The sequence below is a fragment of the Narcine bancroftii genome, chromosome 1 (genome assembly GCF_036971445.1).
Source record: "Narcine bancroftii isolate sNarBan1 chromosome 1, sNarBan1.hap1, whole genome shotgun sequence".
Lineage (NCBI taxonomy): Eukaryota > Metazoa > Chordata > Chondrichthyes > Torpediniformes > Narcinidae > Narcine > Narcine bancroftii.
The window spans coordinates 192,283,508-192,304,702 of record NC_091469.1 but is presented as its reverse complement, the minus strand read 5'-3'; the positions used below and the strand labels follow the sequence as shown (position 1 = coordinate 192,304,702).

Genomic DNA, 21,195 nt, shown 5'->3' with positions numbered 1-21,195 from the left:
AAGCCCAACTAGAGCACAGAGCCTTGTGATGCAAGTGACCGAATATAGCAACCTACAGAGGGCCCCTTGCAGGCCTGAGTGTCTTAATTCAGTACAACTGGTTGATCATCTTTTGAAATGCTGTATTTTATGGTTCAGTTAGACAATGAGTACATCAGATTGTGTGGATGGGAGAAGGAGGTTATAAAGAAGCAGAAAATAAATTTATTGGAGGAAGGCATGATAATATCTGTTCTGGATCGGAGGAAGACAAACTGGTGAGATTAGGAGCAGTGGAGAAATCCAAATAAGATTGCTAATACAAAAAAATAGAAAGGCAATAGAACTAATATGGATCTGGAGACAAGATAAGAGCACAGGTTCACCGGAATGATGGAAGGACTGATGGTATTAACCTTTTGGACATTGGCCATTTTTAACCTTTCATCATAATATAAAATCAGTCCTAGAAAACTGGGACACTGTCCAAAAAGTTAAATTATTCAGTGAGACTTCATAACCTTGGCTAACTTTTCCTGAAAAGTTGAGGGGAGATGTTTAAATGATTTTGATAGTTTAGATATAAAGTAACCACTCTCTTTTGTGGCAAAATAGAGAACAAGAGGATACATTATTAAAATTAGCATTGATTCACCATGTACGATATAACATTTTGAGTTTGCGGTTTTTAAAGGCAATGACAATTTTTACTCCACCATTATGCATTCTTTCGCAAGACCACAAAATGGAGGTTTAGTTACTTTTCTTTCCTCCTTTAATCTTCAGCTTTTAAAGCCAAAGCTTTGTATAGTTTAACTACTTTATCCAAATACTTTTTATTAAACCAAGCAAAATAACTTGCACAGCAAAAGCAAGAGACAAACGACTTGAAAATTCGGACTCCATATCCTTCAGCTGAAGGAAGGAGCGGAGAAGAAGTCAGCTGAAGTTTTCACGTTCAAAACTTATTCATTTTATTTAAAATGAAACCAGCAACGTACAATAAACTTGCACCTTTACCAAAGAGTTCTGCAATTTGCGTATTATATTGTATTCCGGAAGTCAATACCAGAATTCATTCAGGTTGACTTTGACATTTTTGTGTTCTGGATTCGATGGTATTCTTTCAGCCTGTTTAAAAACAGATGGGCATATTTAGCCATTTGTAATAAAACAGCAAAACACCAAAATAAATACAACAAATGTTCTCATTAAAAAAATGTATTTTTCTCCCTTCAAATGAAAGTAAAAATACTACAGATGTGCAAATGTGATATAAAAATCAGAAGATGGTGGAAACACTCGCTAGGAATCATGTAAGAAATGAGAAAAAGAGAATAAAAAAAACTGAGAAAGGGTCTTTAACCCAGGACATTAACAATTTCTCTTTGCTAAGATGCTGCTGTATTTGTTCGTGTTTTTAAATGTTTCTTCAAAACTCTCCTATTCCATACAGAGGTCTGTGGACCACAGAACACTGCACCACAGTGATTTCTTTCTGTTGGTTTTTCTACAGTTTTGTACACCTCAAGTAGCTAATTTACTCCATGTTACCTATATCTGCTATACAGCTCTCTCTTCTGAACCAGATCCCCAATATCCCTCGAAAATCAAGGTTCCATGTGCCTGTGAACCTTGCCTTTAATTCTGACAAGAACACATTAACTCTACTTTCAAAATTTAACTGTTGAAGGTTCTCCACTTACCTTGCACATCCTTGCCTGAAAACAACTCATCTCAATCCACACATTCTAGAACCTTTCTCATTTCCTCAAATTTAGCTATTTTGTAGTTTAGAATCTCAACCCAAGGCCCAGGCCTATTCTTCTCCATAATTAACTTGAAACTAATGGCATTATAATCACTGGACTCAATATGATCATTTGACCCAAAATGATCCCCTACACAGACTTCTGTCACATGTCTTGTCTTACTCCCTAATAGGAAATCCAGTATTGCATTATCTCTAGTTGGTATCTCTATATATTGATTTAGAAAACTTTCCTGAACACATTTGACCATCTCCAAGCCATCCAGCCCTTTTACAGTATAGGAATCCCAGTCAATATCACAACCTTATGTTTCCTGCAGCTGTCTACTGTCTCTCTACAGATTTGCTCCTCTATCTCTCTACAGATTTGCTCCTCTATCTCTCTACAGATTTGCTCCTCTATCTCTCTACAGATTTGCTCCTCTAATTCTTGTTGATTATTGTGTGAACTATAATGTAACCCCATGAGTATGATCATCCCTTTCCCGTTCCTCAGCTCCACCCATTTAGCCTCAGTAGATGAGCCCTCTGGTCTGCCTGCCCTGCCTGAGCACAGCTGCGATATTTTCTCTGACGAACCATGACACTCCTCCCCCTTTCGTCCCCTGTTCTATCACGACTAAAGCAATGGAACATTGAGTTGTTAGTCCTGTCCTTCCTGCAGCCAAGTTTTACTAATGGCCACAATGTCATAATTCCACGAGCCAATCCACACTCTAAGCTTGTCTGCCTTCCTACAACCTCACATTGAAATAGATGCATTTTAGAACCTGTTGACTTCTAACAGTGCATGCAATTTTCACATAATTTTTTTTAAACCTCCTCCACTCCTCTATCTGGCCTGACACTCTGGTTCCCCTCCCCTTGCAAATCTAGTTTAAACCCACTGGAGCAGCAATAGCAAACCTTCCCACAAGGAAATTAGTCCCCCTCCAGTTCAGATGCAAACCATCCCATTGGAACAGGTCCCACCTTCCCAGGAAGCGAGCACAAGGATCCAGAAACCTGAAGCCCTCCCTCTTACACCATGTCTTTAGCCACATGTTAAGCTGCATTATCCTCCTATTTCTAACCTCACTAACACATGGCACGGGTAGCAATTCTGAGATCACAACCTTGAAGATCCTTTCCTTCAACCTAGTGCCTAACTCCCTGAACTCTCCTTGCACGACTTCCTCACCCTTCCAACTCACATCATTGGTCCCTACATGGACCACAACATCTGGCTGCTCACCCTCCCTCCTGAGAATGCCGTGAACTCGAAATTAGATATTTCAGACCCTGGCACCAGGGAGGAAACATACCATCCGGGAACCTCTTATCTGTCCCCTTAACAAAGGAATCCCCTATCACTGCAGTTCATCTCTTCTCCATGCCAGAGACCTGATCGCCATGGTTTGTCCTGCCTGAGGACTGGTAGGTTCTTCCCACCCCCAACAGTATCCAAAATGGTACACTTGATACTTGTTATTGAGGGGGAAGGCCACAGAGGTGCCCTGCATTGTCTGCCTGTTCTCTTTCCCTCTCTGGATTGTCACCCATCTATCCTCTTCCTGACTCCTAGGTGTGATAGGCTCCCTATAACTCCAATCTATTATGCCCTCTGTCTCCTGAATGATTCAGATATCATTCAACTCCAGTTCCAATTCCTTTACTCAGCTTGTCAGGAACTGCAGCTTGATGCACCTCGCAGATTAAGTTGTCATGGATACTGCTGGCTTCCCTGATGACCCACATTCTGCAAGAGAGCCATTCCCTTGCCTTGGCTGTCATTCCCACTGTTTATGAGTAGAGGAACAGAATATATATCTAAAACCTGCCCTTACCTGCTGATTCCTTTTTGTGCCTTGAATAGGGTGGCCCTGTCTGACTTCATCTCTGACTATTCCTCACCTCTTATCTTTTCTTGCTGAAGCCTGTTGAGCCAAAGCCTTACCACTCTGAATCGGTCTTTGTCAGTTGTGGGGGAACTGCACACGCTGCAGTTTTTCTGATTCATCAGAACACTACTGCCTATATTTTCTGACCCTGAAAATGATTGGCCCAAACCTTCTGTGGAGTGGCGAGCCATTTCTTCTTGCCAGTCACTGCCTACCAAACCCAGTTCTACTTTGAGCAGGTCCTGAGGAGTGAACTCCCATATGCCTCAGAGAAGCCCTGGAATTTTCTACTAAAATAGTTCGAGAGGCAAGTAAGAAAAGATAAACCAATTGTTATCCAAGGTCAGATTTAAAAAAAAAGATACTATTAAAATTGAAATTACAAATATTGTTAATCAACTTAATTAACAGAGTTAATCAACTGTAATAAGCAAGTTAAGGTAAGAGAAAATGTGATTGATCGCGATATTCCAAATGTGGAACTTACTGATCATGACTGGCAAAAAAGCAAGGACTTTTTTGGAGAGAGATGTGGCTCTCTCCACATGCCCAGTTACAACCCAACTGCAGGCTCTCAGAAGACAAAGAGAGATAATGCTACTCAGAAGCCTTGACAGTTAAGTTGTTCAACATTCTGATCATGATTGGAAATACATTACATACCCATGTCAATAGAGTAAAAACAATAACTTTGGATTAAAAGCGAGCGTCACCCAGGGCAAAAGTCTTACTCACCTTAAGGAACAAATCTTAATGAATCCACCTGCGTCAATTGGGTCATAGTCCCCTTGCACATTCATGCTAGAGAGAGAAAAATTGAACACAATGACTCACATCGTTCCATTACTGGTCAATATTCCTTCACTGTGCTGATTATCATAATCATCCTTCACTGTGCTCATTATCATAATGAACTCATCAGATTATCTAATAATACTGAAAAGTGCTACTGGATATACACTAGTCTGATCACTGTACACAGTGCAGTTGAGGTGTTGGAGAACTATCCGTCTAATACCAGATCAGCAGGAGTGAAGTTTGTGCCTGATCTTTCCTACACCTCAAGCTCTGGACTCTGTCACATCATTGAGGTGATACCCCAAAACTGGCATTCATACCAAGATTTTAAAGCAGAGAGCACATCAAAGGGGCATCATTTGATCAAATGAACAGCTGTTAAATGGTTGGAGAAGTGACAATGGATCTGGCCTACGATCTTCCAAACAATTATTTTACACGAGATTAGGTGGGTTCTGGAGTGCCCTCCTTGGGTAGTGGTGGACCCACCCTATCTAACCTCTCCTTACAACTCAAGCTATCTAGTCCCCCAGTTGAAGTGAGATGCCATTTATTTTCAAGCTAAACATTTTTTTTTTAAATGACTCGAGACTAAAAATAGTGGAAGGGAAAAGTCACTTAGATATTCATACATTAATATCAAAAATGGAATCAAACAGGCAAATGGATTGTTGGACATTACCTCAGAAACAAAAATAAAATTCAGTTTTAGCTATAGATCAGATTAGATCTCATCGGAGTAACCTGGTGAAGCAAGAACACTGCATGTCATTGACCTATGACCGTGGAAATGAAAAGACTCATCAGCACTTTACACTTCTGGACAAATTATGATGGCTTGTCTAAATGGTTTGCAACCTCTTCATTGCAGAAGGCTGAAGGGGGCTCTAACTAAAGATTTGATAAAGGGATTTGCTGGTTGTAAGTGACAGGGTTAGTGTTAACTTCCTTGCGGCAGCAAGAAAAGGAGGTTTTGTTGAAAGGTTGAATGAGAAGAGTGGAACAAAGTTGAAAGGTGGCCATGTCTACGATGGAGAAAATGGCAGCAACTTATTGCTTTTACTATGCAATGAAACTGGAAGTAGTTTGGATGTATATGTACTCTTTTCTGTACAGAAACAAAAACACCCACTCAGCAAAGCAACTTACCCAATTTCAACAGTCTTAGTAAAAGCATGGCTGCTTTGCACACAATATCAGGAGTTATTTATTTTGCTATTCATTCAGCAAGCACATTTCAAAAACTACAGTTTTCCATTCTCTTACTATTGTTAGCACATGTACACATTGCTGGTGAGGTAACTCCCCAGGGCACCTGTACCTCGATGGTGGGGGCTTTTTGCTAAATAGTGTTTGAATCCAAGGTTTTCCTTACATGAATACATCAATCTGTTGCCTCCTGCTAAATGTAGGGTCAAATGCTTCAACCGATAAATCAAGATCAATAAATGGTTCAAGTATAATGCACGCTGACAACAGCATGTCCATGAAACATGCAAGGCTTTAATTTTACTCCTCAGACTTTTATTATAGTCTGTTAGAAGGCAAGTCTAAAAACCCACAACATATTGACTTTTAAATGGACAACTTTTGTTCAACAAATTGATTTTTTTTTATTTCTTTCACACTCAGAGCTAATAAAATGAAATCTCAGTTAAACCACCAGAACTTTATTTTTTTTAATTAAAAGCCAAGTTATTATTTATATTGTTGATCTAAAGTATGAAGGCTGCACTTAATGCTTCCATCGAGTGGGAACTGAAGAATTAAGAGAACATTTATCAAAAGCAGCTTCTGTTGTTGGTTATAATCTAACAGTGTCAAGGATGCAGAGAATTTTCAAGGCAACATAGCCAAGTAAATGTACTGAGAATCTGACAGTGCATTGTGTTGGCACAATGTGCAATGCAATAAAAATTAAATCAGATCACATGGTTGGCACTGTGTCACAGAGCTGGCTGCAGACCACATCCAATGCTGAAACAGTGTTTAGCCAGGTCAGGATTTGGCACAGGATCAAGGTTTGGCTCATAGTGAATCAAGAAAGAATGTGCTTTCTTTTTGAAAATAAATTATTGAAGAGAGCTGGTCCCAAATTAAAAGTATGGGGTAAAAATGAGGAAATCTATCATGTTAGGACCATCAAGGATAGACCATAAATATGAAATACACAAACATGCTGGAGAAACTTGGGTCACGTAACATTCAATGGACATAAAAGGGTAATAAATGATTCAGGTCTGACAAAGGGTTGGTTACCCTTTACTTCCACCAGATGCTGCGTGACCTGCTGAATTTCTCCAGCACGTTTGTGTATTACCGTACACTCATCCTCAGCATCTGCAGATTTTAGACATTTAATATGCCTTGCTGTTATCTCCCACGTATCCAGAACAGGGAAGGGGGCTGGGGGAAACAGTGGAATTCAAGGACAATTGCCTGCAGTTGAAAAGCCATTTCAGGCAAAAAATTGAGGATCAATCTGGAACAGGTAGAAAAGCAAATCATTGAATGCATTGATCTTGTGAACAAAAGCACTGCCCAGTGTTCAGACATAAAGATCAGTCAATCTCCAGCTTGATTCCTGGTTTAAACACCCGACCAAAGCAGCAACAACGGTCAGGGAGTTCCATAGCTGTCAGCAGATCTGGAATGGGTGATGAGGAAAATAAAACTAAAATCAGCCCTTCTCATATTTCTCTCTATCTACAAATCCTTGCTGAAACTGAGACTGACAATGTCTGCTGTTTAGCAAGGCCTAGGGGTAATCCCCAGAGTATTAAACATCGAGACGAACACATGACAAATTCAGTCTTTTGACTTGTCTACTATTAGCAATGCTAGAATAATTGATGTGGGTTGTTTAATCTTAGCTTTCACTTCTATTAATTCTGAAATGGGCATTTACTCCATATTTCATCCTTTTTCTGATGTACTGCATATATGTGTGTATTAGTTCAATTTTGTGCACCAATGTTTGGGGTAAAATTAAGGAGGTTAACTATTACATGCATTATTACTTTTGACCACAGTGAGTGCCTGCTCCATTCGAGGAATCGGGAGGCATGATGGATGGGCGACCGGTGGGACCAGGTGGTAAGTCTGAATTCGGGGCATCGGAAACTCCGATGGGTGGGCAGCTGGAACCTAGGCGAGAGTCCACAGTCAGGCCATCAGGAGCTCAGATGGCTGGGTGGGTGGTGCCAAAAATAAGGGGTGGGGGTTTGAATTTTACACGGCATTTATGGAAAATACCAGATTTTGGGTCCAAAAATAGAGAGGTCAACTTTTACACATGGTATCAACTATTACACGTGTATATACGGTGCCACCTAGTATGATAAAGGGCTTTTTGAAAATGTTTTACTTTAATAACTATTAAATCCAAGCACATGATACAAAGATTGAATGAGGCACAAGATATTTTAAAACTGTGTTTGCTACTTTCTCACTTGAAGGTTTCCAACAGTTATAATATTGTTGGAGATGGAAACCATTGGAGAAAATATTGTGAAATTCATGAGTAACATTGCAGACAACATCCACCCGACCTATTAAAATGTGAGGCTCCAATATAAAAAGCCAAGGCGGCACCAGAAGAATAAATGTGGAAATGTCAGGGTTATGCCTGATACCTTGTGTAAGAATATCCCAGATGCATATCCTGTGGAGGAGAAACCCCCCCCCCCCAAAAAAAAAACCTTGGAAGTTTGTGAAGCTCTACATAGCTCTCAATCTTCTGGCCACCAGTGAACACATAGCACAAGAGGTTCAAAGCACAAAAGTCTCCAATGAAAATCGAAGATGAAGTGTTATTAATGCTATTGGGCCTAATATATACCATCATTACTTGTTGCAGGGTTTAAAAAAGAAACCATTTATAACATGACTTGGTTTATGAGGATTATTCTCTCTTTAGCTGACCCTCCTGATACTGCCAATCTGTAAAATTACAATCTAATTCAAACACAAGATTTAGGATTACAAACAATGTTCTTGTAATGAGCCAGAATAATGTTACTCGCATCATTTTCATAGTTAGCGCACACACAAAAAAAAAACTTTGAGCCACAAAGTTGCCAGATTTTGTATCCCAATAGTTTCTTGCATTACATCTCATTGCAATGTCATATAACAGATTGTGAAGGTCTACTTCAACACTGCACAACAGTGCATTATATTAATTTCCTGCAGTTAAAAATACTGCAGAATACTGGAATCACCAGGATCGTGAAAGGCACGAATCAAATGCAAGTCACCCTTTAAAAAAAAATCTTCATGAAGAGGCAACAAACCTTGTGTCTCTTCTATGAAACAGCGGCAGAAATCACTCTACAGGTATGCTACTTAGGAGCTACACTAGCAGTGGCTGGGGCAGATTGTCTACCTTTCAGCTGCAGGTGCTGTCTCTAGAATGCCCAAAGGCAAACTGTGAGAAAATTCCCTTAAATAATTCTTCAAAGCCTCTTCTGTTTTAACTGTTTTTAAATGTCCTCTTTTCTTCATTTCTCTCCATATAGATTTCAAAACATCACAGCAGTTGGCATGCATGTTGCAACTGATGAATTATTTGCAAGAATAAAAAAAATACAAGCAATTTAGAAGAATTTACAATAGTGCTGGATGTCTTTCCAGAAATCCATGCTTTTATTTTTGTGCAATCGAGTGGGTTGTATGCCATATAATTACATTACTTTATACCTACTGTGACCAGTCACTTCCAGCCTCTGTGCTGCTTACTGCTATTCTTTTATTAGTATGATTCCATCATCACTCAAACATTTTAAAGGCACTGATGTAGAAACTGAAAGAGAAATCGCTTTGGAGCTGACAGTGAATAAGTGCTCCTGATTACTTTTACTTTATTCATTTAGCTCCTTCTGTGACTGTAAGCCACAAAGAAGGGGATTATTAAGGGCTACTCTGTACACATTTTGGCGTTAAAAGAGAAAATCAGCCATGGCATTTATCCTTCTCGACACCTTTCTTTCTTAGGAATGAAAACGTTTCAATATTTTTATAATCTTAAAAAGTAGCATTGACAATAAAAAGAAATAAACTGCCTGTGTAGCACAATAAAATGTTAACGCTGCTTGAGTAATGGTGTTTACTTATTTTTTTTAAAAAAGGGATAAAGGACACATTTTATTGCCTTTTGAGTGGACTGTAAGAAACTTTACATAGATTTCTATTGATCCCCTGAATAGTACCATGGGCTATTGATTTGTATGTGTTATTGTTGAATTTTTTTGGTGCTGTAATTGGAGGATTGAAATCAATAAAGATTATAACACAGGGATCAAAGGCAAGTAAATAGACACACTTTTTGGGGGGGGGGCAGAAAAATAGTCAATAACTCATCAAACTATAAACAATAATGCATCATCTCTTCATACTTGGCATTTAAAAGACACCAAACTCACTATCAGGGAATTTCTTTGCCCTTCGTAGCTGTATTTATGCTAGCTTCTATAAGGATAAATGAATATGAACAACCAAAAATAATTTCACACTCATAGTGATGTCCTTTATTTAAATCTTGGCATTTACAACTATCAACTGCACTGTGAATGGTATTTCTTTAAAAAATTTAGCCATGGCACATTATTTCAATGAACATATGCATTTATTCAGAAGCATATCTAGAAAGAAAATTAGAGGGAACAAATCATCTTGGGTATATGAGACACAAAGGGGTAGAGTGTAGAATTCAAACACCAGTTAGACTATTTTTGAAATGGCTTCCAAGTCGGGAGATATCCAACCTATCTCGAAAATATTTTGCGTTGTTAATGTTGAAGCAGAAGTCATCTATTAGGTTTTAGAATACTGTTCCTTACATTATGCCAGAGAGAGAAAAAACAAAATTCTTTAAATCCAAATTCTGGATATGATTCTTCCTCTGGAATGGTTCAGGGTGGAAGTTCTGGGACAGATTCATTAAGTCAGAGCTCCAATACATTTATATTGATTTAAATTTTAATGAATCTTACTGGAAGATCCTAACTACGCAGTTTCTCTTTAATTTCCTGGCTTCTTATTTTGACTACATCTTCAAATTGTAGATTTTGGTCTTTATTGCAAGTCATTAACGACAACAGTCAAAATGAGTTTCAATAAAATGTATGTCAGATCCAAAAGCTGCATTTATTCTGGGGGAATGAAAGCTGAATGCTACATTGGGGAGATTTCTGATGGGCATTTTGAAATCAGGAGACCACATGGTTAAAGAATCTTATTCACTCATGACAAACTTGTGATCAGACTTTACAGCTCAATATAGTTCATGCTGCTTGACCAACATTGCAAATTAACCAAAAGTTGTGATGTGACCCACCTGACAAGAGCTTCGTTGTACAGAGACATAGGTGACTCGCGACCAAGGACGTAAACCTGTCCCTTATAGACAGATACCTGAACTTTCCCTTCAACATTCTCTTGTGATTTGTTGATGCAGTGTCGAACAAAGGCACACTCAGGGCTGTTCCAAAATCCTACCACATCAAACAATAATTTCAAACAAGAATAGGAAATGATTAATCACATTGAGCAAGTTCATCAAAAATTACAACTGATTACTATATCTGCAGATCATAAATAGCACCATCTACAACAGTTCAATTCCCAAAGATGCATAGAATTCTGAAATTAAGCAGCAATTAGCATCGAAGTGGCTCTGCCCTGCAAGACGGTAACATGTGCATGCATGGGTGAAGTGAGGCTGTAATTGGCATTCTGAATAATCCAGTAATGCACAATCACAAACAAACAAACAAACAAACAAACGTAAAATATGCAAAAAGAGAAAAAAAACTGAGGAAAAGAAGTAAAGGAAAACTGAAGTTGGGAGTGGAGGAGGCTGGTGCGATAGGGGCATTCAAAAGTGTAAGAAAACGAGAGTTATGGATATCAGATTGGGAAGGATTAAATTGTTGTGTAATATGTTTATATAGGTCAGCACATTGCAGGCTGAAGGGCATGGACTGAACTGGAGCGAAACAGGCAAGATTTGTTTGAATGGCTACTTTCATGCTATACCGTCCTTCTACACTCATTGCACCATGCTTGTATTATGAAGCTGAGTAATGCAGACCTATGAACATTTGGGTGGCATAGTTAGCACAGGGGCTAGACAACGCTATTATGGTGGCAGCAACCCAGCATTGCCGGTAAGGAATTTGTATGTTCTCCCCATGTCGGTGTGGATTTTTTTTGGGTGTTCCGGTTTCCTTCCAAAGATGTTTGGGTTAGTAGGTTAATCGGGTGTGGGTTAATAGGTTAAGCACAGCTTGTGGGCTGGAAGTGTCTGTTATGGTGCTACATCTCTAAATTAAAATTAAATAAAAACTACTAAATAAAAATAGAAGTAGTTTAAATGGAGCACCGCAAAGTGCATCTGCCTACCATTACCAGGAGATGTCACTCCATAACTCCAGTTATGATCCAAAGATCAGTGAGAAAGCTACTACCACTGGCATAATGAAACAATGAAGCCGTCATTTTATTCCCTTTAGTTTTTCTCCAAGTTGGAACCTCTGGAAGGCACATATGCCTTCAATTGGAAACTCACAAGGCTTTCCTGAATTATTCGTTAAATTAAATATTATATTCTTTTAAATGAGATTACTTGAAAACACTTAAGAGTAACCCAACTTCTCAATCGATATAGGAGTTTATTAATAGTTAAAGTCCAGCCTGCATTTAAACAGGCATTGGTTTGTTATAATTGGTAGTCACGAATCCAAAGCATCACCCCAATAAAATTCTCTCAATACTATGACAATCACAACCATTGAAATCATGTACATTATAACCTGACCAAAAAGCTAGTCTTAGCAAAGGATTCACCAGCTGTTCTTTGCAAAGAATATTTTATCAGTTCATCTGTACTTGCACTTAAATGCTCCAAACAGCTCTAATTTAGCAATAGGAACTCTCTCACTTAATTTGGACTAATGCTCTCTACCATACAAGTTGATATTACAGCTGGATTTGGCTATTTAAAAAACCTTAATGAAAAACTTTCTATTACCTGCAAATATCTTTATGAATGATGCTTTTGTTTTATTTTGAGAATGGGTTGGTCTTTAACGTCCAAAACAAAAGGATAATTTCACAAATCTACAGGAATCATCAAAATCCTTACAAAAGAGGGCCTCTCAAGGAGAAAAAAAAGGCTGAAGAATGGGTTCTTTCAACTTTGCACAGCCCTACCAACCCTGACAATGAAGTCACAGAGGGCAGTTCAAATTCATCCTGCAGGCTTTTGAGCTGTGAATGAACAGCTGAACCTATGTTCTTCTGGGGTTGGCGTGGCCGCCTGATAGCTTGTTGAACTGTCCCATGAGGGACTCCCCAGACCTTCTAGTAAATCTAACTGAATAGCCAAGACCTGACCTGGTGGTTATCATGATTGAAATCAAAGGTCCATATGTTTCATTTTGCAAACCTACACGTTTTTGTTGATGCTCATCAGTAGCCCATTTCCAAAATAACATTGCTAATTGGAGCTCTAAAGAGCGGATGGTCTCCAGTTTCCCCTGTTCCCCCCCCCCCCCCGCCCTTTTAACAAGAAGCATTCACTGGCACATCTGTCAATTTGCCTGATATAAATAATACAAAAACAGGAGGAGGAGATTATTTGGTCTTTCAGGTGTCCTCTACTATTCTGATCTTCTACAGCCCCACTTTTCAGTCCAATCTTCATACCCCTCTGATCCCCTCAGTTTTCTATTGATCTCTGACTCAATAAACTCAACAACTTGGTTACTACAGCCCTCCAGTGGAGAATTCTGTGGATTTGCGACTTCGAGTGAAGCCATTTCTCATCTCAGTCTGAAATGGTCGGCACCAAATTCAGATAGATTTCTATCTGCCCACCTGTATCCACCTATTACTTCTTGCCTGTCAGCCTGTGCTCGTCTCCTTTCCTCCCTCCACTCTGCTCCCCTCTTCCCACCTTCTTACTCAGGTAAGTTTTTCCAGATTTCTGATAAGGGCTTGGGCCTGAAACATTAATCATCCTTTACTTCCTATGGATGCTGAGTGACCCACTGTGTTTCTCTTAGCAATTTTGTGTTTTGCACTAATTCAGACACACTGTTCTCGACTTCCAGGCTGGAGAAACACCCAGCACATCCCTACTCTATCAAGATCCTTGAGAATGAACTAGAGTGCTGCAAGGAGATTACTTCAAATTCATCCACTCCCAGGAAGAGGTAAACTTAACCTACTGAATTGTTGCTGGTGGACAGTTTTACCATCTCAGGCATCCAGACATGAGCTTCAGTCATTTTTTCAACTCATCTCCCTAAAGAGAGAAGCAGTATACTTGCTTCTAGTAATATCACAGAAACGTCACACAATGGATCCATCAGCCAGAGTCAATAATGTGGCCTCGGATGAAGTTCCCATAATGGTAAACAGCTTAGTGTGGGCGTGGAGTGTCTGGACATGTATACACATTTGAAATTAAAATATAATTTTAAAATTTATATATTTAATTTTCATTTTAAATTTAATTTAGACACACAGCCCGGTAACGAGCCCATGCCACCCAATTCCTCCCAATCGACTTACAACCTCAGTACATTTTGAAGGGTGGGAGGAAACTGGAGCACCTGTTGGAAACCCACACAGACATGAAAGAACATACAAACTCCTTACAGACCATGCCAGATTTGAACCAGGGACACTGGCACTGTAAAAGCGTTGCACTAACCACTATGTTAACCATAAAATATTTGTTATGAGAAATATTTATGATAGTATTGATAGATGAGGAAGTTAAAATTATTTGTACTCAAAACTCACATTTAGTTTGATTTGTTTTCAATACAGCACAAAAATGGGCTTTTTTGACCTACCTCATTCCTAACAACTATGTCTACATAACCTAATTTCATTTGCCTGCATGTCCCACGATCCCTTTATTACCCAAGTACCTGTCCAAATGTCTTTGAAACATTTGTCTTTAAATCTGCCTCCACCACCTCCTCTGGCAACTCATTCCCGATATTCACCAAGATGGATATGAAAAACCTTCCCCTCCAATCTCAAATTTCTCACCTTACCTTAAACTTATGCCTTCTAGTTCTAGACTCTTCTCCCTGAGAAAAGATTCTGACCATCTATGCTCCTCATAATTTTATACATTTTTCCAGGGTCATTCCTCAGCTTCCCATGTTCCAGCAGGAAGAGCTGATGCAATCTCTCCTTACAATTTCAGCCCTCCTTCTGTATTCTCCATTACTACCACATCTTTCCTGTAACCCACTGACCAACATTGTAGCTATAAAATCTGCACTAAAGTCGCATTTGAGTTGAAGGTGCAATACACAAATGTGCTGGAGAAACTCAGCAGGTCACACCACATCCATGGGAAGGAAAGGGTAACCAACAATTTGGGCTAGAGCCCTTTGTCAAGGGATCAGCAAAATACAGGCAAGCACCTGAATAATAAAGGTCGGGGGGGGGGGGGGGGGGGAGCTGAGGATCTTCCACCTGTACTATCTGTTAGACTGTCTCCTCCCCTGCCCTTTCCTCCCTCCTCTCTCTACATGTTCCCACCCACCACCCCCCCCCCCCCGGACGAAAGGCTCTATCCCAAATAATTGGTTACCCTTTCCTTCGCATGGATGCTGTGTGACCTGCTGAGTTTCTCCAGCACATTTGTGTACTGTACTCAACCCCAGTATCTGCAGACTTTCTGGTTTAACCCAGTTTGAGTTGAGGGATGTTTATGTTGAAAAGGAACATTTTAGTTTTGTTCCTGCATTAGCATTGCCTATTCTGGTGGACACAGAATGACTGGATACCACAGATACAAACTTACATTTAAATTAAATGCAGCCTTTGAGATTCTTTTGCCAACTGGATGTGCACGACAGAACCAACCACTGCAGTTACTGTAGTTAGAACTGCAGAAGCCTAATAGCCTGAATATGCCTGAAATTGTCTGATCTCAGAAAGTAAGCAGGCTCAGGACTGGTCAGTACTTGGAGCTAAGAACACCAGGTTTCTGTGAGGGGCGCTGGACAAAGTGGCAACTCTCTATCTGCCTTACGGTAGATAGAAGTTGAATTTAATGTATGTTACATTCTAAATGTAGTATTATGTGACAATAATAGAACCTTTACCTTAGTTGAGTAGATGGCAGGGACTAATAGAAAATGAGGGACTGGGGGATGTTTTGGAGTGCTGTAGGCTCACACTGGGTGGCCCAAGAAAAATGACAAGGGTCAAGTTCTTGCATTAACATTAACCCCACTGAAGCTAGTTTTTATCTGGGCCAAGGCACCATGATTAGCGTAGCGTAGCACTTAGCTCAACACCGTTACAGGGCCAGGGATCAGAACCTGAGTTTGTACATTCTCCCCATGTCTGCATGGGTTTTCCCCGGGGTCCTCCCACCGTTCACAACGTACCAGGGGTTGTAGGTTAATTGGGTGCAATTGGGCAGCGCTGGCTTGTGGGCTGAAATGGCCTGTTACTGTGCTGCATGTCTCAATCTAAATAAAAAGGCATCAGGTGTTGTGAAGACCTCTTTCTTCAGGAGCCATTTGCATGCCAGTCACGTGCAAATAAAAATCATGTTTCTGTTGCTGGCTGTCACCATCGATCACTAGGCACATCAAGGGAAACGCAAAAGAAACATGGTCAACTTCATAATACTCACAGAAAGACCTAAGTTTTCTTTCATAGATTGTACAAAATGATCTGGATCAAACATCCTTTAATTCACTGGTGTGATCATTTGTTTATTGCATCTTGTGAGATCTGTGCAAGATTGCCATCTTAGTGATAATTTATAGATTAATTTGTTCTGGAGACTCTCAATGAGAAATTTAACTCATTTCCACTTAAGACCTTTACAATTTACAGACCCAGACTTTATCATCATCCGTCTAGCATTATTCAAATTCTAACCCCAGAGGCAAAATGACAACATTTCCAATCCATTGGGCTGCGCATCAAGGGAATTCAACAAAAGAAGGGCAGCTGAAACTGACATTCTACCACTTGAGAGCTCAAAGCTTGTTTCATGTTTATCCTGTCACAAGGATGAGTGTTGTCACTGTCTCAAAGTATTCCTAAAATTTCAGCTAACATTAATCAAAAACAAAATCACCTGCTTTGGTATTCACACGCTTTGTCACCCTTAGTACAACATAGCAGCTACAATGAAAAACCGGCCTCTGTCAAGAGTAGTTTCAGTGGTGTAACATTAAAACCCATCCACTCCACACACCTGAAAACATCATTCTTGTCAAACCTCCTGTTACTAATGAAGAGTAGCAATTAGGTATTTAGTGTTTCTTAGATAATAAAGGTATGTGAGGGGTTGCCACTCAACTAACCTTTCAAATCTTTCAATCACCCACTTAACCTTTAGGAATTATGGCATAATCTTTTCCCTTCCAGCAGCGTCCCCCTTTCCCATAACACACAGCGGGTTCAGTGCTATTGAAATCCAAGTAAGTATAAAACCATAGATTAAATGGGCCAGGACTACAATTGGATTTAAAAACCTGCTCAGGGAAAACCTCAGATTTTCATTCTAATTTTGAGAGCACAGCAATCTTTACTTCGGCATCTGGGTTTGCAGGCCAAATCAAAACAGGATTGTGCTCCATCATACAAATTCTACAATGACACAAGAAATTAATTATTTCTCCATGTAAATTGATAGACACAATATGTGTGATAGATAAAAGGAAACTTGCTTTGAAAACTCAACAATCAGAACTTAGCAACTGAAAACTAAAATCCATATCTTGGTAATTGTAGCAAATCTTCACAAACACTCGAATGTGTGAACAATAGATGTCTACTGTGAAAGAAAGAGTATCTCCAAAGCAGGAGACATTGCTAAAAGCAGAACCGTCTTACAATATCAGGACGATATAAATGGTCTTAAATGGTCATTTTCTATACAATTAGCTTTTCCTCAGCTAGAACAAGGCACAGCAGCAGGTCTCTGCAGTGGAACAAACACTTCAGCGATTAAAAAGTGTGGGAGGTAGGATATTTACAGGTGCACTGATTACATTCTTTCATCTACAGTCCAAAGCAATTTCAATCATTGATCTCATCTTCCTTTTCCAAGGTTTGAGCTGTTTCTTTGTAACCAACATCCATTAATAAAATAAATCCTATCAACTTCAAGCTCTTTAACAAAAAAAGACAATAGGATTAAACACCTGGGCTGGACCCTAAGAGGAGGATTTACTCGTTTAAATCTGGTTCAAATATTCATTTCAACAAAGAGGCATCGACGTAAGTAAATAATCCTTGGAGTGGGAGGTCAGTTGTAGCAATTATAGAGAGATTTTCCATATGGAGTCAACTCCTCCACCAACAAGGCTCCACCTAGTCCTCTGAGAAACTTAATCAATTTATTTCAGAATCTGAATTTATTGTCATGAGCAAGTCATGAAATTCAGTGTTTTGTCTACACACAGTAGGAGGAGAGCTTATATATAAATGGGATATTAAATAGAAAATGGACAGCTCAATATTAAAATAGATAATTTAAATATGGCAAAGATAAACCAGATTATTGGGTTAAAAGTGGGGCTGTCTCCTAAAACACCCCTAACCCAGAATAAATTAATTCCTATGACCAAGGGTAACAAGATCCTGGACACCTGGTGCCAGAAAGGTATATCAAGAACTGTTATGAGAAGGGGTAGCAATTTAAAAATAAATTTGACTTATCAAATAAAACCTCCTTCTCCTTCAATTAGGATCTTTCGTGAGGGATAATTTAGGCCCATCTATGGTCCTGCCGCTGTGTAGTGACACGGAGGCTCTAATTCAAATGGGGATGACACGTTAATTTCATCTCTGCTATGGATCTCCTGTTCCAAAATGAGGACCCAAAACCAGGCCTCCATAAATCGAGGCAGAGATGAGAGTCAGACTTAGGAACAACAATTCATGAGCAGAGCTGGTCCGACTTATGTCGGGACAGCATGACAGCAGTCATTAATGCCAGATATAGGCTGGTGCAGGACAATTTCCTGCACCAGCTGTAACTTACACCACAAATATTACACAAGGTAAAATCAGAGACCTCAGAATTGTTTTTTAGATGCGGCGCAGAGACAGGAACATTTGTACATTCAACCTGGCTATGCACCAAGGAGAAGACCCTTTTCGGTAGATCTAGGGGATCTATCACAGGGGTGCTTTCCACAGGACCCAGAGCTGTTCCTGCTGGGGAATATCATGAACACGAGTTTGAAACTGTCCAAATATCAAATTTTTGTAAAGGTCACCTTGGCTGTGGCCAGGAAATGTATAGCAGTGACCTGGAAACCTGACTCTCAGCTGAGCACCACACGTTGGAGCATAGAGATGCAGAGCTGTGTTCCCATGGAGAAAATCACTGACAATCTGAGGAGGAGGTATGGCATGTACGCTGAAGTGTGACAACCGTACTTGCTGTACTTTGGAACACAGGTATGATTACACCCCCTCCCCCCCACCCCCCCCCCACTTCTTCCTTTAAAAGGAGTGGTGGATGGTAAGTTCAGACCAGTCCTGGATGCTAGGATGGAAGAAAATGACCTGGTATCATCTCTCTTTGTGTTGTGTTTTCAGTGTACTTTAGCTTGCTCGGGTATCTTTCTGGCTTGTTTCCTTTGGATTATTTCTGTGACCTGTTTGTAACCATTGTTATTCTGTTGTGTTTTATTCTCTTTTGTAACTAGTATGTGTTTGTTGATTTATTGTTTTGAGGTGGAAAGTGGGGGGGGGGAGCCATGATATATTACACTCTATAAAATGGGACAAAAGTTCTGTGTTGTTTGAAATGCACGAGTTTGTAAAATCAAAAATAAAATATTCAAAAAAATTTGGAGTTTGCAGCAGTATCATAGAGCAAACATTCATATTATAATCATCTTATGGCATTACTATAAAAAAATAAAAACAATAATGAATGAAAAGTAAGGCAGAGTCTCTGATTCATTGATTATTCAGGAATCTGATAGCAGTGGGGAAGAAGTGTCCTTGTGCCGTTGAGTGTACGTCTTTCGCTCCTGTACTTTTCCCCCAATGGTAGCAAGAATGAAGAGAGTGTGACCTAGATAGTGGGGGGGGTCTTTGAGGATAGAGGCTGGTTTTTTAAGACACTGCCTCATGCAGATGTCCTCAATGGAGTGGAGTCTAGTGCCTGTGATGTTGGAAGCCAAGTTAACAGCTCTCTTGTCCTGAAAGGTGGCTTTTCCAAAATGTGATCTTTGGAAGCATTCTCCTCCACCCCAACCATCCAAGATCACATCTCACAGACTCTTCAAAAGATTTTTCCACTGCTGAAGTGCAAAGCCAAAACAAGGTGCTTCCAGACTTGAGTTCATAACTATTCTTCTAGATTCAGGAGATTTGACCAATGGCTGAGAACTGCAAAATGCTTGCCCTTTTGAATAAAGATAATTCATGGAGTTCAAGATGTTGAAGGGGAGGTTCCTGTGTGGTTTCAGTGACTAAAGGCCAAAAGATATCAATAAAATTAAAAGCATCTGCAACTTGAATATCTGGTATTTTCCTAATTAGCTGCTGAATGCAGCTCAAGTCAGGATTCTGTCGTTGCTTCTTGACCCAAGGTAAGTGAAGGTTTAAAAAAATAATGTATCTAGCTTTTCCTGATCACTGTTCAATGTGAATCTAAATGAAGAGCAGAAAAGTAGGAACTCTTGACAAGGTTCTAAATGCACTCAGCTGCGAAGTCCTTCATGACTGAATAATTCATTCAGTATGTGGCTCACAGGTGCATTATCCCGTAACTCATTGAATAGATCCTTCTAAAAAAAAGTGACTTTTAGGAAAGGGGTGAAGAAAAGCAAGACTCTGTGTGAAATAGAAGTAAAAAGGAAGAAAGCTACTTGAATAGAGGTGACATTTCTAAATTTAGACATACAACATGTTACAGGCCCTTTCGGCGCACGCCACCCAATTTCACCCAAGTGACCTTCGTTTTGAAGGGTGGGAGGAAAGCGGAGTACCAGAGTAAACCCACTCAGACACAGGGAGAACATACAAACTCCTTACAGACAGTGCCAGATTCGAACCCCAGTTACTGATGTTATAACCGTGTTGCGCAAACCATGCCGCCCCACGCTGCAAGTTGATTTTTAAAATGCCCATCCACTTCCCAGAAGAATTAACAATGTAATAAATTTCACTCAAATTCTTCCAGTAATTCAAAACCCACAACTGTTGGAATCTATGAATGAAATTTAGGGTAAAATGAAGCTAGCTTTCTATTTACAGCAGAATTGGTGCCAGATATTGGACAGGGGAGAGTTGGGGTTTTCAGTAACAATTCGAAAGTGCTCATGTTAGTTCATGTGCGAATGACGACCACAAAATGACCAGTAAATGTCCATCTCGTTTGTTCCTGCTATTTAGAGGTGAAATTTGACACCTAAGCCCCAATATGGGTAATTCTTGAATGCCTTCTGAAATTGCCCAGCACATTGCTCAGTTTAAGAACAATTAATGCAATAAAGACTGGCCATGCCCAGATTCAGAAAAAATGAAAAAAAAAAAGACACTAAACTGTGGGAAATGGCTCCAGAGATAGCACAACTTTAGAATGAGGCAATCACTCCTGAGTACTTTGAGAAAGTATCATACAGGGTGGATAGAGGGGGCACTAAAATATGTCATGTATGGATTTTCAAAATGCATTCACTGTGGTGCTTCTCAATAGTTCATGGTATAGGAGGTAAATTGTTAACGTGGTTACGGCCCTGTCTA

The 21,195-nt window shown here is 39.7% G+C and overlaps 1 protein-coding gene and 1 long non-coding RNA gene across 6 annotated transcripts in view; one reads left to right on the top strand and one right to left on the bottom strand.

Moving 5' to 3' along the window:
• The window catches only part of LOC138736460 (uncharacterized), a 37,345-nt gene extending 27,850 nt beyond the window's left edge, over positions 1-9,495 (top strand). The window contains exons 3-4 of the long non-coding RNA XR_011340287.1: positions 7,461-7,524; positions 8,949-9,495. This is a non-coding gene — a long non-coding RNA (uncharacterized lncRNA). The remainder of the gene's footprint in view (positions 1-7,460; positions 7,525-8,948) is intronic.
• ass1 (argininosuccinate synthase 1) overlaps positions 929-21,195 on the bottom strand; it is a 191,196-nt gene continuing 170,929 nt past the window's right edge. For all 5 annotated transcript variants that reach the window (XM_069886007.1, XM_069885978.1, XM_069885970.1 and 2 more), the window contains 3 exons: positions 10,766-10,922; positions 4,366-4,431; positions 929-1,110 (listed from right to left, as the gene is read on the bottom strand). In XM_069886007.1, coding sequence (XP_069742108.1) covers positions 1,059-1,110; positions 4,366-4,431; positions 10,766-10,922 — 275 coding nt within the window. In that variant the 3' untranslated portion in view covers positions 929-1,058. The remainder of the gene's footprint in view (positions 1,111-4,365; positions 4,432-10,765; positions 10,923-21,195) is intronic.